Source organism: Theropithecus gelada, chromosome X, assembly GCF_003255815.1.
Source record: "Theropithecus gelada isolate Dixy chromosome X, Tgel_1.0, whole genome shotgun sequence".
Classification (NCBI taxonomy): domain Eukaryota; kingdom Metazoa; phylum Chordata; class Mammalia; order Primates; family Cercopithecidae; genus Theropithecus; species Theropithecus gelada.
Window position 1 is genome coordinate 37,177,987 of NC_037689.1, and position 13,290 is coordinate 37,191,276.

The window sequence follows — 13,290 nt, forward strand, 5'->3', positions numbered from 1 at the left end:
AGATGAAAACATTAGGCTTACATAAGCACAACATCGAGAAAAGTATGTTATAGCGTTAAACATTAATTGGAGAGGAAGTGTTCACACACATAGGGAAGATCTGTAAAGAGATTGAGTGAGAAACCTGTGCCCTTTGTGACATATAAAGTCAATCAAAAAGATTTATTTTCCAACTACCTACCATGCAAAATCATTTTCGAGAATAATGAAAATATTTTCTGTTCCTTCTATATTTTCCTTCCTTTTTAGGGAAAAGAAGGAGCATTTATGGTTAGAAATTCGAGTCAAGTGGGAATGTACACAGTGTCCTTATTTAGTAAGGCTGTGAAGTAAGTATGATAAGGATTTATTTCTTTTACCTTTCTGCGTATATTCTTTGAATATGCTGGTCACAGTCACATTTTGGGATAAGACATCATCTTTAAACTCTGGAATTTCAAATCAAAGTATTTCTGTTGAATGTGACCATTTGTAGTTGCCTCCACCACCCTCACCCCACTGCCCCACCATCCTTGCCCCACTACTTTCAAGAGGCCATTCTCTGGCTAATCCTCTCCTGCCCCACCCTAGGCAGTAACAGAGTACCCAGAGCACAGCATGCCTCAGTAAATGTTTATTAAGAGACTCCTGGGTGATTCCCTTTCATTTAGGTCTAAGCCTAGAAAGAAAAAAAAATAGCAGTGGAGACTCTATACTCTCAGTCCTAGCCACCTGCTGAGCAAAGATGCCTACTCCAGTGTCCAGTTCTCAGTAAGTCCTTCCAATGGGTTCGGAGTTAGCAGAAAGGTTGACTCAGTGCCGCTGTGTTCTCTACACAGCTTCCTTCCAGGGCTCTGTCCTCTTTGTGTGACTAAAAGTTCTTGTTTGAGGCCAAATTTCTAGATCCAATTCCTGGCTCTACTATTTCAGGGCTTTGTGACATTGGGCAAGTTTCTCAGCCTCTGTGCCTCAACTTGTTCATTTGAAAGGGGAACATAATGATTGTTATGTTCCATGAGTGGAGTGAGTTAATTCATATGTTATATCCAGAACAGTGCCTGACACATAGTAAGCACTTAATAAACTAACAGTAATTACTATTATTGTGGTTGTTGCTGCTGGGGAAGAGTAGTTCTACCTACTGCACTCCCTGTACCCTAACACTTGGGCATAAAAGACACCCCACAGTCATCTCATGCAAATCATCATCAGAATCCTTCTCCAGAGTTTTACAAGCCACTTTCTTATTGGTAGTTAGCTCTTTTTTTCCTTCTGANTTAAAAAAAAAAAACCTGATGTTCAAATGGGTAGAGCATTCACACTAGGAAAATTTTTGTTGTCACATCATTAGATTTTCTGCATCACAAAGTAAGGCATAAAACTAGACTCTGAGATTCTCTTGATGGGCATTCTACCACCACTTGATGATTTGGAACAATTATTTTGATTACGATAGTTTTTTAAAAGTCTTCTTTTACCTTTATCCTGAATCCTAATACTATTTAAGCCTCAGAGCAAATTTTCATAGTTTTACATAGAAAATAAAGACATATACATAGACCTTTCTATTCAACATTTATTGAGTGCCTACTGAATACCTCAGTCCTGCAGGAGATACTGATATGAATAGGATAGTCCCTGCCCTCAAAATGACCACAGTTGAGTCTAGAGGGTAAGTAGATATCCCTGACATTGAGACAAGATACAACTATAAAGTTATGCTGACTCAACATGTAATTCTGAAGGTGAATAATGCATTTAAAAGAGATCTGAAGAGTTGACCAAGGCCAGGTTAATATTTAGCAAACATGGCCCTAAAATGCCATAGGAGGATCTGTTTTTTTAATGTCTTCTCCAAAATTCAGTGTTAGGGGATGCTTTTTGACCCCTGTGGCACATACCATGGAAGATACGGTAATTCCTCTGGGAGCCCTAAATATTGGCAAGATGTCCTTTTAGCTGTGTACTAGTTACCATCACTCCAACCACCATACACTGAGTTCCCTACACTGACACTCCAAACATGTAGCTTTCTCAAGGGCAAGAAAAAATAATCTGCTGACAGGTTCTTAAAGCAGGGAGAAGCTCCCAGGTCCAGGGAACTTTACTCTAAAAGCAGGAATATTGGCTGTTATGTCAGCATCCAGGGAACATGCTGTCACGTTCTCTGTAGCTTTGGAAAAGGGAGACAAGAGATCTTGCTCTGAGTAAGAGATCCTGGAAGCCATGTACCAGGCCTGTTGCTTATGAAGCTCTGTGGCAACATCAATTAGATGCCTGTGACTTCATTTGCTCCTACTAGCTTGAAGGAAGGTTTAAGCCACAAGCATCCCCAAACCAGGAGTGCCAGGGTAGTGTCTGGGTGCCTGGTAATGTCTGGGGAACTGAGGGGTTCTGGGGAGAAAAGTATGGAATGTACTGTATGTAATCCTATGAAAGTGTAGTTTATTAATATTACTGTTAATATTTAGAAGAATGATCTTCCCAGTCAGCTGTTTTAAATTACAGTGAGATCTCTAAAACATTTGGTGTGTAAATTATATCCAAAATTCCAATTGCCATAACTCCTGTTGTTTTATTTTCTCTAATTAAGAGTCATTATGTTTTTGTTTTTGTTGTGGTTTTTGTGGGCAAATATATGATGTTCTCTTTTATCAATACCATAAATAATATGTACTTATGATAAGAAAAATAGCAATAGTGTATAAAGTAAAAGTAGAATTGTTAGCAGCAGTGAATCTATAAAGGTCTGCAGCAACTCAAATTCTTGCCTCCTCAAAGGAAAGGATTCGTCTGAGGGGCAAAAGGCAGAGAGAGAGACTGAGGCAAGTTTTTGAGCAGGAGTGAGAGTTTATTAAAAAGTTTTAGAGCAGGAAGGAAAGGAAGTAAAGTACACTTGGAAGAGGGCCAAGAGGGCAACATGAGAGATCCAACTGCCCTGTTTGGTTCTTGACTTAGGGTTTCATACCTTGGCATAATTCCAAGATTTGCATCTTTTCTCCCCTGATTCTTCCCTTGGGGTGAGCTGTCTGCATGAGCAGTAGCCTGCCAGCACTTGGGAAGGGCTGCACACACAGCGTGTTTAGTTAGGTTGTGCTCATGCTCATTTGAGGCATTTTTCTTTTACCAGTTGGGTATTCCTAGAGGAAGGTCATACACCAGTTAAACTCCGTCATTTTGCCTCTTAGTGCGCATGTTTGACCCCAGTTGCCCAACTCCTGAGATCATATCAGGAAGCTGTTGATCATCAGCTTCAAGTATTTTCTATCTCTTGGGAGACTGCCTTTCCCTGGCACCAGCTGCGACCAATTATTATTTTAGAGAGACGGTTAACAACTGCCTATTACCTGACGGTCACCTAACATTCCTGGGTTGGGGGTGGGGGACCTCTCCTGCCCTGCTCATGTCTGCCTAGCTACCTACTCTGACAGAATCCATCCCTCCTTTTCAGTGCTAGGAGTAACCACTGCTCAGATGTTTGGTGGGTATCCTTTCAGACCTCATTCTTAAGTGTATCCAATCATATACACAAATATGCACATTTACTATTTGTTCCCACACACAAAAAAGTGAAATCACATTATACACACTTGCTTTTGCGCATAACCATATACCATGAGCACCTTTTTATTTTGGTAAAGAGTCATCTCATTTTTTAATGGCTACATGCTATTCGATTATATTAGTGTGCCATAATATATTTAATTACTTCTCAACATTGGGAACATTAAGGTTGCTTTCATTTTATCATTATTACAAACAAAGAGTTTAGTGAACATCCTAACATGTATTTTGGTTTTGATATCTCCATAGGATATTTTTGTTCATCATTATTCATAACAGCAGAAGATGAGAAGCCATTTACCTGGTTAAACAAATTATGTTTAATTCCTTCCATAAGAAGAAATAATAAGAGGGAACAGTATTCAGCCATTAAACATGATGCTGCAGTAGAAATGTAACCATATGGGGAAATGCTCATGATATACCATTAAAGGAAAAATAAAAGCAAATCTCAATATAACAGAAACCCTATTTTATTCAACTTATATATGTGGGAAATAAGATCAGAAAGTACAAACGAAAATGTATTTGGAGTGATAGAATTACAGGTTATCTTTAGGGTGGGTTTCTGAGTAATTTTATTTTTGCTTTTTTGTGTTTTTCCATTTTTAAAATTTTTTTATTTTTTATTATTATACTTTAAGTTCTAGGGTACATGTGCATAACGTGCAGGTTTGTTACATATGTATACTTGTATACTTGTGCCATGTTGGTGTGCTGCACCCATCAACTCGTCAGCACCCATCAACTCGTCATTTATATCAGGTATAACTCTCAATGCAATCCTTCCCCCCTGCCCCCTCCCCATAATAGGCCCTGGTGTGGGATGTTCCCCTTCCCGAGTCCAAGTGATCTCATTGTTCAGTTCCCACCTATGAGTGAGAACATGCGGTGTTTGGTTTTCTGTTCTTGCGATAGTTTGCTGAGAATGATGGTTTCTAGCTGCATCCATGTCCCTACAAAGGACACAAACTCATCCTTTTTTATGGCTGCATAGTATTCCATGGTGTATATGTGCCACATTTTCTTAATCCAGTCTGTCACTGATGGACATTTGGGTTGATTCCAAGTCTTTGCTATTGTGAATAGTGCTGCAATGAACATACGTGTGCATGTGTCTTTATAGCAGCATGATTTATAATCCTTTGGATATATACCCAGTAGTGGGATGGCTGGGTCATATGGTACCTCTAGTTCTAGATCCTTGAGGAATCGTCATACTGTTTTCCATAATGGTTGAACTAGTTTACAATCCCACCAACAGTGTAAAAGTGTTCCTATTTCTCCACACCCTCTCCTGTGTTTTTCTATATTTACCAAACATTTTACATTGAGGTTTTGCTATATTCAGTTAGATATTATTTTTTAAATGCTGACAAATCATAAGCAGCCTCCAGCTAAGCCCACACATTGAAAGGAAGCAAAAGTTCCAGAAAACTGAGGCAATCGACTGAGACTCTGGGTGGCTTCTGTGTCCTTTATCAGCCTGTACCACCACGGCTTAAGGTCTGTGTTGATGTGTTTTCCCTCGCAGGTATGTTCTTGATGACCAGTATGTCAGTTCAGTTGGAACAAAGTTTCCAGTCAAGTGGTCAGCTCCAGAGGTGTTTCATTACTTCAAATACAGCAGCAAGTCAGACGTATGGGCATTTGGTAAGGATATGGCCACATACGACCTGGTCCTGTTTCGTAAACTGACTTCCACAACAGGAAACCACAAGAGTAGCAACGTTCATTTTAAAAGGGCCCTTGAACACTTAAAAAGTTACACATATACCCTGAGACAAGCAAGCGGTTGAAGAAGGTGATTTATTTTCTTGGGTTTGGTATTAGGATGTCTTCTACACATTTTGTAATTTACATCCTGCTAGCACTTTTTCATAAAATCAAAGGGGATAAATCTACTCAGAGGTTGAGGTGGAAGGATTGTTTGAGCCCAGGAGTTCAAGTCCAGCCGGGGCAACACAGTTAAGACCCTGTCTTTAGAAACATCAAAGGGGATGAAAGTTTTTCCAGTGAAGATTTCAAATAGTTTTTTAAAAGGAGTCATTGAAAGCTAAATCTGAGTTTTTGCTAAGCCCAAAAAGTTGAAAAGACATCTATTTTCTGCATGAAAATAATGTGATAGCCATTCCCTTCTGCACTGACCAATTCTTAGTGTAAATACCACACATGACTTGGTACTTTCCTTGATTCGTGCCTAGTTTCAAGCAGTCTCCTCTCTGTTAAAATTTATATTTTAGATTGGGATTGGCAAACCACAGCCCAGGACCAGGTCAGTTGGTTTTTGTAAATAAAGTTTTATTGGAACACAATCATGCCCATTCATTTATGTATTGTCTATGGCTCATTTTATGCTACAACAGCAGAGTAGAGTACTTGCCACAGATACTTCATGTCCCAAAAGGTCTAAAATGCTATGTGGCCCTTTATAGGGTAAGTTTGCTGACTCTTACTTTACTAAAATATCTATATTAAAATTTAGTAAAGGTCATTAGAAAAGGGAAACAATTCTTAAATTGTGACTACATTTTCTGATATTTTTTCTATGTTGTGAGAATATCAAGGCTATTTTCAATCACTGTCAGATGGACCCAGGAGAAGTAATCCAAATGTGACTGAGACTTATTTCATGCCTTAGTTCATAAGTGTAATTTGATTTACTGCTTGTCACCTACAAGATTGCCTTTGAAAAGGGAAAAATTTAGTCATTTATTTCTCTATGTGACACAATTTTTAAAACTATTCCCTTTGTAAAAGTGGCATTGTTCGTTGTTAAAAAAAAGAAAAAAAAGAAAAAAGATAATCAAATACACATAGAAAAAGAAAAAAAAAATCACAAAGATAGCATTTTGGTGAATACTTGATGCCATGTTGTGCTGATTAACTTTTGTACCTTGTTGTCAAAATTAGTTTTGAGGCTGAGTGCAGTGGCTCACGCCTGTAATCCCAACACTTCAAGAAGCTGAGGCGGGCGGATCACTTGAGGCCAGGAGTTCAAGACCAGCCCAGCCAACAAGGCAAAAACTTGTCTCTACCAAAAACACAAAAATTAGTCGGGCATGGTGGTGCATGCCTGTAACCCCAGCTACTTGAGGGGCTGAGTCACGAGAATCACTTAAACCTGGGAGGCAGAGGTTACAATGAGCTGAGATTGTGCCACTGCACTCCAGCCTTGGCGACACAGCAAGAGACTGTCTTAAAAAAAAAAATAGTTTTGATAATCGTGCATCAATTATAAATGATGCCAAAAAATCAGTGCCCTTATTTAATAATTACAGCTTGTTTTTGACCAAAAAAATAGTATTACCCAGCTTGATTATTTACTGTATGCCACAGAAGTTGGCCCCAGATATTTTCCAGCTGTTTATAAACACTAAATTCATTCTTAAACCGTATATCCCAGTGAGGATACCCAAAATGAATCAAGGCCTCTGATAGCAATTCCCAAAATAGAACCCCACAGATAGTTTGAAATAAGTGTGTAGCCTTTCAAAGAGAAAGTTATGAGGAAACTGCATTCTTTTGGATGGTTGTTTTAGATTGTGTGTTTTAAAAGAAAAAAGCAGCCATAAAATTTGTAAGGTTGCTTTATTATAAATATTTGAAAGTAGGTGATTGTTGAAATTTTCTGACCTTGGCCAGCACAGCACAATTGCCACCATTTAGAGAGCACTTGAAACATCTCAGTGCTCTTTTAAATGCTCTATGTGTTTTATCCTATTTCATCCTCACAGCAAGTCCATGAGGTGCAAATACCCCACTTTATAGACAGAGAACCTGAGGCTGAGAGGGGTTGAGAAACTTATCCTGCCTGTAAGTGACAGAAGTCAACTTCAAAGGCCATGTCTAACTGACCCCAAATGCCACCCTCCTGACCACCATGACCAGAACCGAGATTTCTTAACCTGGGGACTGCAGTTTCCTGGATGAGTTTTGGGGGACTGTGAACATTCTGAAACTGAACACAAAAAATGCTGTGTATTCACTTTTCTAAAAGGTGGCCAGTGGCTTTCATCGGATTCCCAAAAGGGCCCCGACCCATGTAAGATTAGGAGCCACTGCAGCAATAGAAAGGAGAATGTTGTCAATGACTTTCTCTTGAAATTTCCACTGAAAGGTAATCTGATTGTGCAATGAAATTGTTGCACGCAGCTGCCAAAGCAGAGAGACAGAAGGGTGAGGACATCAACCACTCATTCATAAGGGTTGGAGCAGGGGCTCACTACACAGGTAGCTGCAGTGAGGCTGTGTGAGGCTGAATGAAATCTCAGCCACTTCCCAGGAGTAGCTCAAGAATTATGTCTTGGCCCTAAGCGGTTCCTCTGTGGCTGCCCTTGCCATTCACCCGTTTTCCAGCAAGCACAGATGTACAGGTATCAGGGAACATGGGGAAGAAACCCCAGGCTCCAGAAGCGATGGCACGGGCTCACCTTCCAAGCTCTGCTCATTTCGCTGGGACTCATTTCCCAGGGATCCCTCGCTCTGACCCATAGCCTTCCTGACCTGTTGTGTGAAACTCACTCCACAAACCCTGTACCTTCTGATGACAGCTCTCTTCCTTTTTTATCTGGGCCACCTCTTGGTGCGGTGCAGGGATCCTGATGTGGGAAGTGTTCAGCCTGGGGAAGCAGCCCTATGACTTGTATGACAACTCCCAGGTGGTTCTGAAGGTCTCCCAGGGCCACAGGCTCTACCGGCCCCACCTGGCATCGGACACCATCTACCAGATCATGTACAGCTGCTGGCACGAGGCAAGTGTATCCTCTGGGTGGGCTGGAAGGGGTCTCAAGCACATCCAGGGTGATTACCGCATCACCACTGGGATGAAGCTTTTTTGAGGGAAAGCACCTGGCACAGAGCAGGAGAAAATGGCTCTCAGCCCCTGCCCTAAAATGTTTGTAATCTAAAACATGCAGGTGCCAAACAATGTACTGAACAACTTATATCCAGCAGTGTTCTAAGAACACTATAAATATTAACTTACTTATGCATCAGGAAACACACTGAGGTAAGTATTATCATTGCTAAAACTAACAGAAGAGTAAACAAAGACTCAGAAAGGTTAAGTGACTTGCCCAAGGTCACACAGCTAGTAAGAGGTAGGCTGGCTAGTGCCAGGGTCCCTGTTCTTAACTGCAACACTATGGAGCTCCTCAAGTAGAAAATGAGTAGCAGAAAACATCTAACCACACGTAGAGAACACATAATGGACACTATTCCGTCTTCTCTCCCCTGCCTCCCAAACACTGAATAAAAGCATTCCATTCAGGTAGAAGATAAGGGTATCTTATGGGGATAACATGGAGCTGAAGTTTCAGGGGATTAATTTGCAAAGCATCCACTAACTTCATAGAACTAATGGAGGTTGTTAAGGAAGTATGAGGCTCCATATGCACCCTTACTGAACTCAAAGTCTTTATACACACACACACACACACACACACACACACACACACACACACACAACAATGGGACCGAAAACACCTAGCAGTTTATAATTATGTGCCAGAATTAGAAAGACAAGGATTTTGCCATAACTTTCAATGGCAAAAAACGTGATTACTTTTGCATCAATCTAACACAAGAAGAGCTCAGAGGAAAGAGAAACCAGCTTCCTGAGATAAAGCAGCTTCTTGAATGCATTGGTACCTGAGCTGAAGCAGGAAATCTCTACGAAATGTCCTAAGTATGTGAGTGGAGACATTGTAAAAGGGTGTCCAGGTGAGAACAGCACAAGCAAAGGTGTGGCGGCAGGAACGAGCATGGCATGATAGGTTGGTGCTATCGTTGGAAGGGCTGGAGATAAGTTTGGAAGAGTAGGTCTGGTTCAGGTTCTACAAGGTGAATAACAAGGAGACGAGTGCGAGTTTTGGTTGTTATAGGCATTGAGGAGCCACTGAAGACTTTTGAGCAGTAACATGATAAAAGGAGGCTTTTGAGAACATTAATCTAAGAGCCCATGTTCATAATCATTATATGGTACTTCCTCAATGACAAAGGGCCTAATGCTGCATTCATTCATTCACTAGTAAAAGGCAAATTGGTGTAATGGTTAAGCCTATGGGTTCTGGCATCAGAATACCTGGGTTGAATCCTGTCTTGATCACTTACTAGTTATATGACCTTGTACAAACCTCCTATTATCTCTATGCTTCACTGTACTGTAATACTTACCTGTAATGTAATACTTACCTCATAGGATTTTTGTGTGGATTGAATGAATTAACTTTGTAAAGTCCTTAGGACAGTGCCCGGTACACAGTTCTGTTTGTCTGTTATTAATATTGTGTGTGTGTGTATATATGTATTTACAAAGCACCTATGCACCAGGCAGTATGCTTGGTGCTAAGAATAAATTGTCACACACAACTTAAATAGTTTCTAATCTCTTGTACTGGAGCCTAGAGTCCCACTTTGGAAGAGTTGCTGATTGCATCACATAACAATATTTTTTGCTTAGCCTTAAATTATCACCTGGAATATGAGCACTCTGTAATTTCCCACCCTATGGCATTTGGAACAGTATATAAGATTTCCCCACCTTTTTCTTCCCCAAATGTTGACTATGGGAACCATGGATATGGACAGGGATATGCAGACTACAGTGGCCAACAGAGCACTTATGGCAAGGCATCTCGAGGGGGTGGCAATCACCAAAACAATTGCCAGCCATACTAAAGGAGAACATTGGAGAAAATAGGATGAGATGTTAAAGTAAGCCATCTTGCAGGACGACATTGAAGATTGGTCTTCTGTTGATCTAAGATGATTACTTTGTAAAAGACTTTCTAGTGTACAAGACACAGTTGTGTCCAACTGTGTGTAGCTGCCAATTAGTTTTCTTTGTTTTTACTTTGTCCTTTGCTATCTGTGTTATGACTCAATGTGGATTTGTTTATATACATTTTATTTGTATGATTTCATGTTAAACTTCAAATAAATGCTTCCTTATGTGATTGCTTTTCTGCATCAGGTACTACCTAGCTCTATAAAAATGTAATTTAAAATAAATAATAATTAAGGCACAGTTGATTTTGTAGAGAGTATTGGTCCATAGGGAGAAACTGTGGTCCTTTATAAAGAGCCAGCCAGGGTCACCCTCTTCCCCAATTTGTAGATGTATTCTATGCTCTTAAGGTTTCATCTTCTGCCTGTTAACTGAGGTTTCTACCACACTTTTGAATAATGTTCTTTCCCCTGTGGTTATCTGAAGACTGTCCTGAGAGGAAGATGTAAGTGTTGTGATTAATAGGAACTTTCTAGTAGACCATGTCTTTTTTCTTTTTTCTATCAGGTTTTAAAGATCTCTTTACAAATTAGGGAGAGTAATACTTTAAGTTATCAGCTTTATTTGATTGAGGGTGGGTGGGTTTTGTTTTTGTTTGTTTGTTTGTTTGTTTTTGACCATGCAGAAGTTTTTCTTAATATAGCTGAATATATCAATATTTGTTTTTATTGCTTCTGGAAATTGTCATAGATAGGCTTTCTCATGCCCAAATTATAATGACTTTTACCCGGATTTTCCTCTAGTACTTTTATGATTGCATTCTTTTCTATTTATGTTTCCAATATAGTTTGTGTTTGTTATGGTATATGGTATCAAATATGGCTCCAAATATGTAATCTTATGTGACTATTCTGTTGTTGTCAGCCCTATTTATTAAAAGACCATCTTATCACCAGGAATGAGATACCACCTTAATGGTGGTGAAATGCCACCCTAATATTATACTAAATTTCCATATGTACTTGAATCTATTTGGAGACTTCCTCTTCTGTTCTCTGGTCTCTTTGTTCACATGCTAGCACCACGCTGCTCTGATTCTGTAGAGACTTTATAATATGTCTGAATACTAGGTAGGCTAGCAGCCCTCATTGCTCACCTTACTTTATAATTTCTTCACCATTTTTACATATTTTTTAATTCTATAAAGAATCAATTTGTTTAGCTTGAAACAAACTCATTCATATTTTTGAGGAGATTATATTTAGTTTGTATTTTAAGTTGGAAAATTTGACATCTTTATGATACTGACTTGTCCTAGTCTAGGACAAAGGAAGTTTTTATTTTTGTTTTTGTTTGTTTGTTTGGTTGGTTGGTTTTTTTTTAGACAGAGTCTTGCTCTATCACTCAGGCTGGAGTGCAGTGGTATGATCTAGGCTTACTGCAACCTCCACCTTCCAGGCTTAAGTGATTTTCATGTCCCAGCCTCTCAAGTAACTTGGTCTACAGTTGTGCACAACCACAGCTGGCTAATATTTGTATTTTTAGTAGAGACAGGGTTTCACCATGTTGGTCAGGATGGTCTCGAACTCCTGGCCTCAAGTGATCCGCCCACCTCAGCATCCTGGGATTACAGGGATGAGCCACTGTGCCTGGCCAGGGATGCTTTTTTATATAGTCAAGTCTACATTTGCATTTTTCATCAGTGTTTTAAAGTCGTCCTCATTTTAGAGGGGGAGACTTTTTAGTGTTTTATTTTGGTGGTGTTGTTTTTATAAATGGGGTTTTCTCTTCCATGATAACTTCTAAGTGGTTACTGTAGGTATATGTGAAGGCTATTGATTTTGTATGTTAATTTTATATCCTGCTGTCCTAGTGAATTCCTTTATTCTTTAAGTTGATTCTCACATTGATACTCTCAGATTTTCCAGGTATACACTAAAATGCTTGCAAATAAAGAGACTTTTTCTTTTCCAATTATCGGGGCTCTAATTGTTTTGCATTGGTTAACACCTTCAACATAACGTTAAGAGTGGTAATTACAGTGAGCGTCCTTGCCTTATTTCTGACCTCAATTGAAATGTCTATTGTGTTTCCACATTTTAAAAGTTGCTAGCTTTAGGACTTAGGTGTAAATATTTTATATATTTTATCTTTGATCATAACTTTCATCATCTAAAACACTGGTTTTTTTGTTGTTTTTGTTTAGCTTCCAGAAAAGCGTCCCACATTTCAGCAACTCCTGTCTTCCATTGAACCACTTCGGGAAAAAGACAAGCCTTGAAGAAGAAACTAGGAGTGCTGATAAGAATGAATATAGATGTTGGCCAGCATTTTCATTCATTTTAAGGAAAGTAGCAAGGCATAATGTAATTTAGCTAGTTTTTAATAGTGTTCTCTGTATTGTATATTATTTAGAAATGAACAAGGCAGGAAACAAAAGATTTCCTTGAAATTTAGATCAAATCAGTAATTTTGTTTATGCTGCTCCTGATATAACACTTTCCAGCCTATAGCAGAAGCACATTTTCAGATTGCAATATAGAGACTGCATTCATGTGTAAAGACTGGGCAGAATTGAAAAATTACTTATTGGATAGTCATTCTTTTCTTTATATTGTCACTGTCACAACAATTAAATATACTACCAAGTACAGAAATGTGGACATTTGTCTTCATATTTCAATGTTTTCAAACTTCAGTAGGCATGATGATAATCAAATGCAGAGTTTATGAAAAGATTCCTAGAAACTACCTCCATAAAACCTGGCGGAGGAGGTCTGAGTGCAGCCTGTGAATTTGTATTTTTAGCAAACTCCCAGATGTTACTGAAGCAGTTGTTCTGAACTGCCCTAGGGGACCACATTACATGGTGGGGTATCATTAGGTGGTCCATTATTCAATCCAAATGGCACCATTCTCTCCTAATATCCAGATTAGTACAATGACTCTTAACGTCATGTATAAAACTAAAGTTAAATAATAGCAAATAATATATTAAATATGTTGCACATAAAGCA

At 39.1% G+C, this 13,290-nt stretch overlaps 1 protein-coding gene across 1 annotated transcript in view; it reads left to right on the plus strand.

The window, feature by feature from the left end:
- Positions 1–12,554, plus strand: part of BMX (BMX non-receptor tyrosine kinase) — a 45,924-nt gene extending 33,370 nt beyond the window's left edge. The window contains exons 11-14 of the mRNA XM_025371830.1: positions 250–329; positions 5,078–5,232; positions 8,140–8,297; positions 12,480–12,554. Coding sequence (XP_025227615.1) covers positions 250–329; positions 5,078–5,232; positions 8,140–8,297; positions 12,480–12,554 — 468 coding nt within the window. The remainder of the gene's footprint in view (positions 1–249; positions 330–5,077; positions 5,233–8,139; positions 8,298–12,479) is intronic.
- The last annotated feature ends 736 nt before the right edge of the window (positions 12,555–13,290 follow it).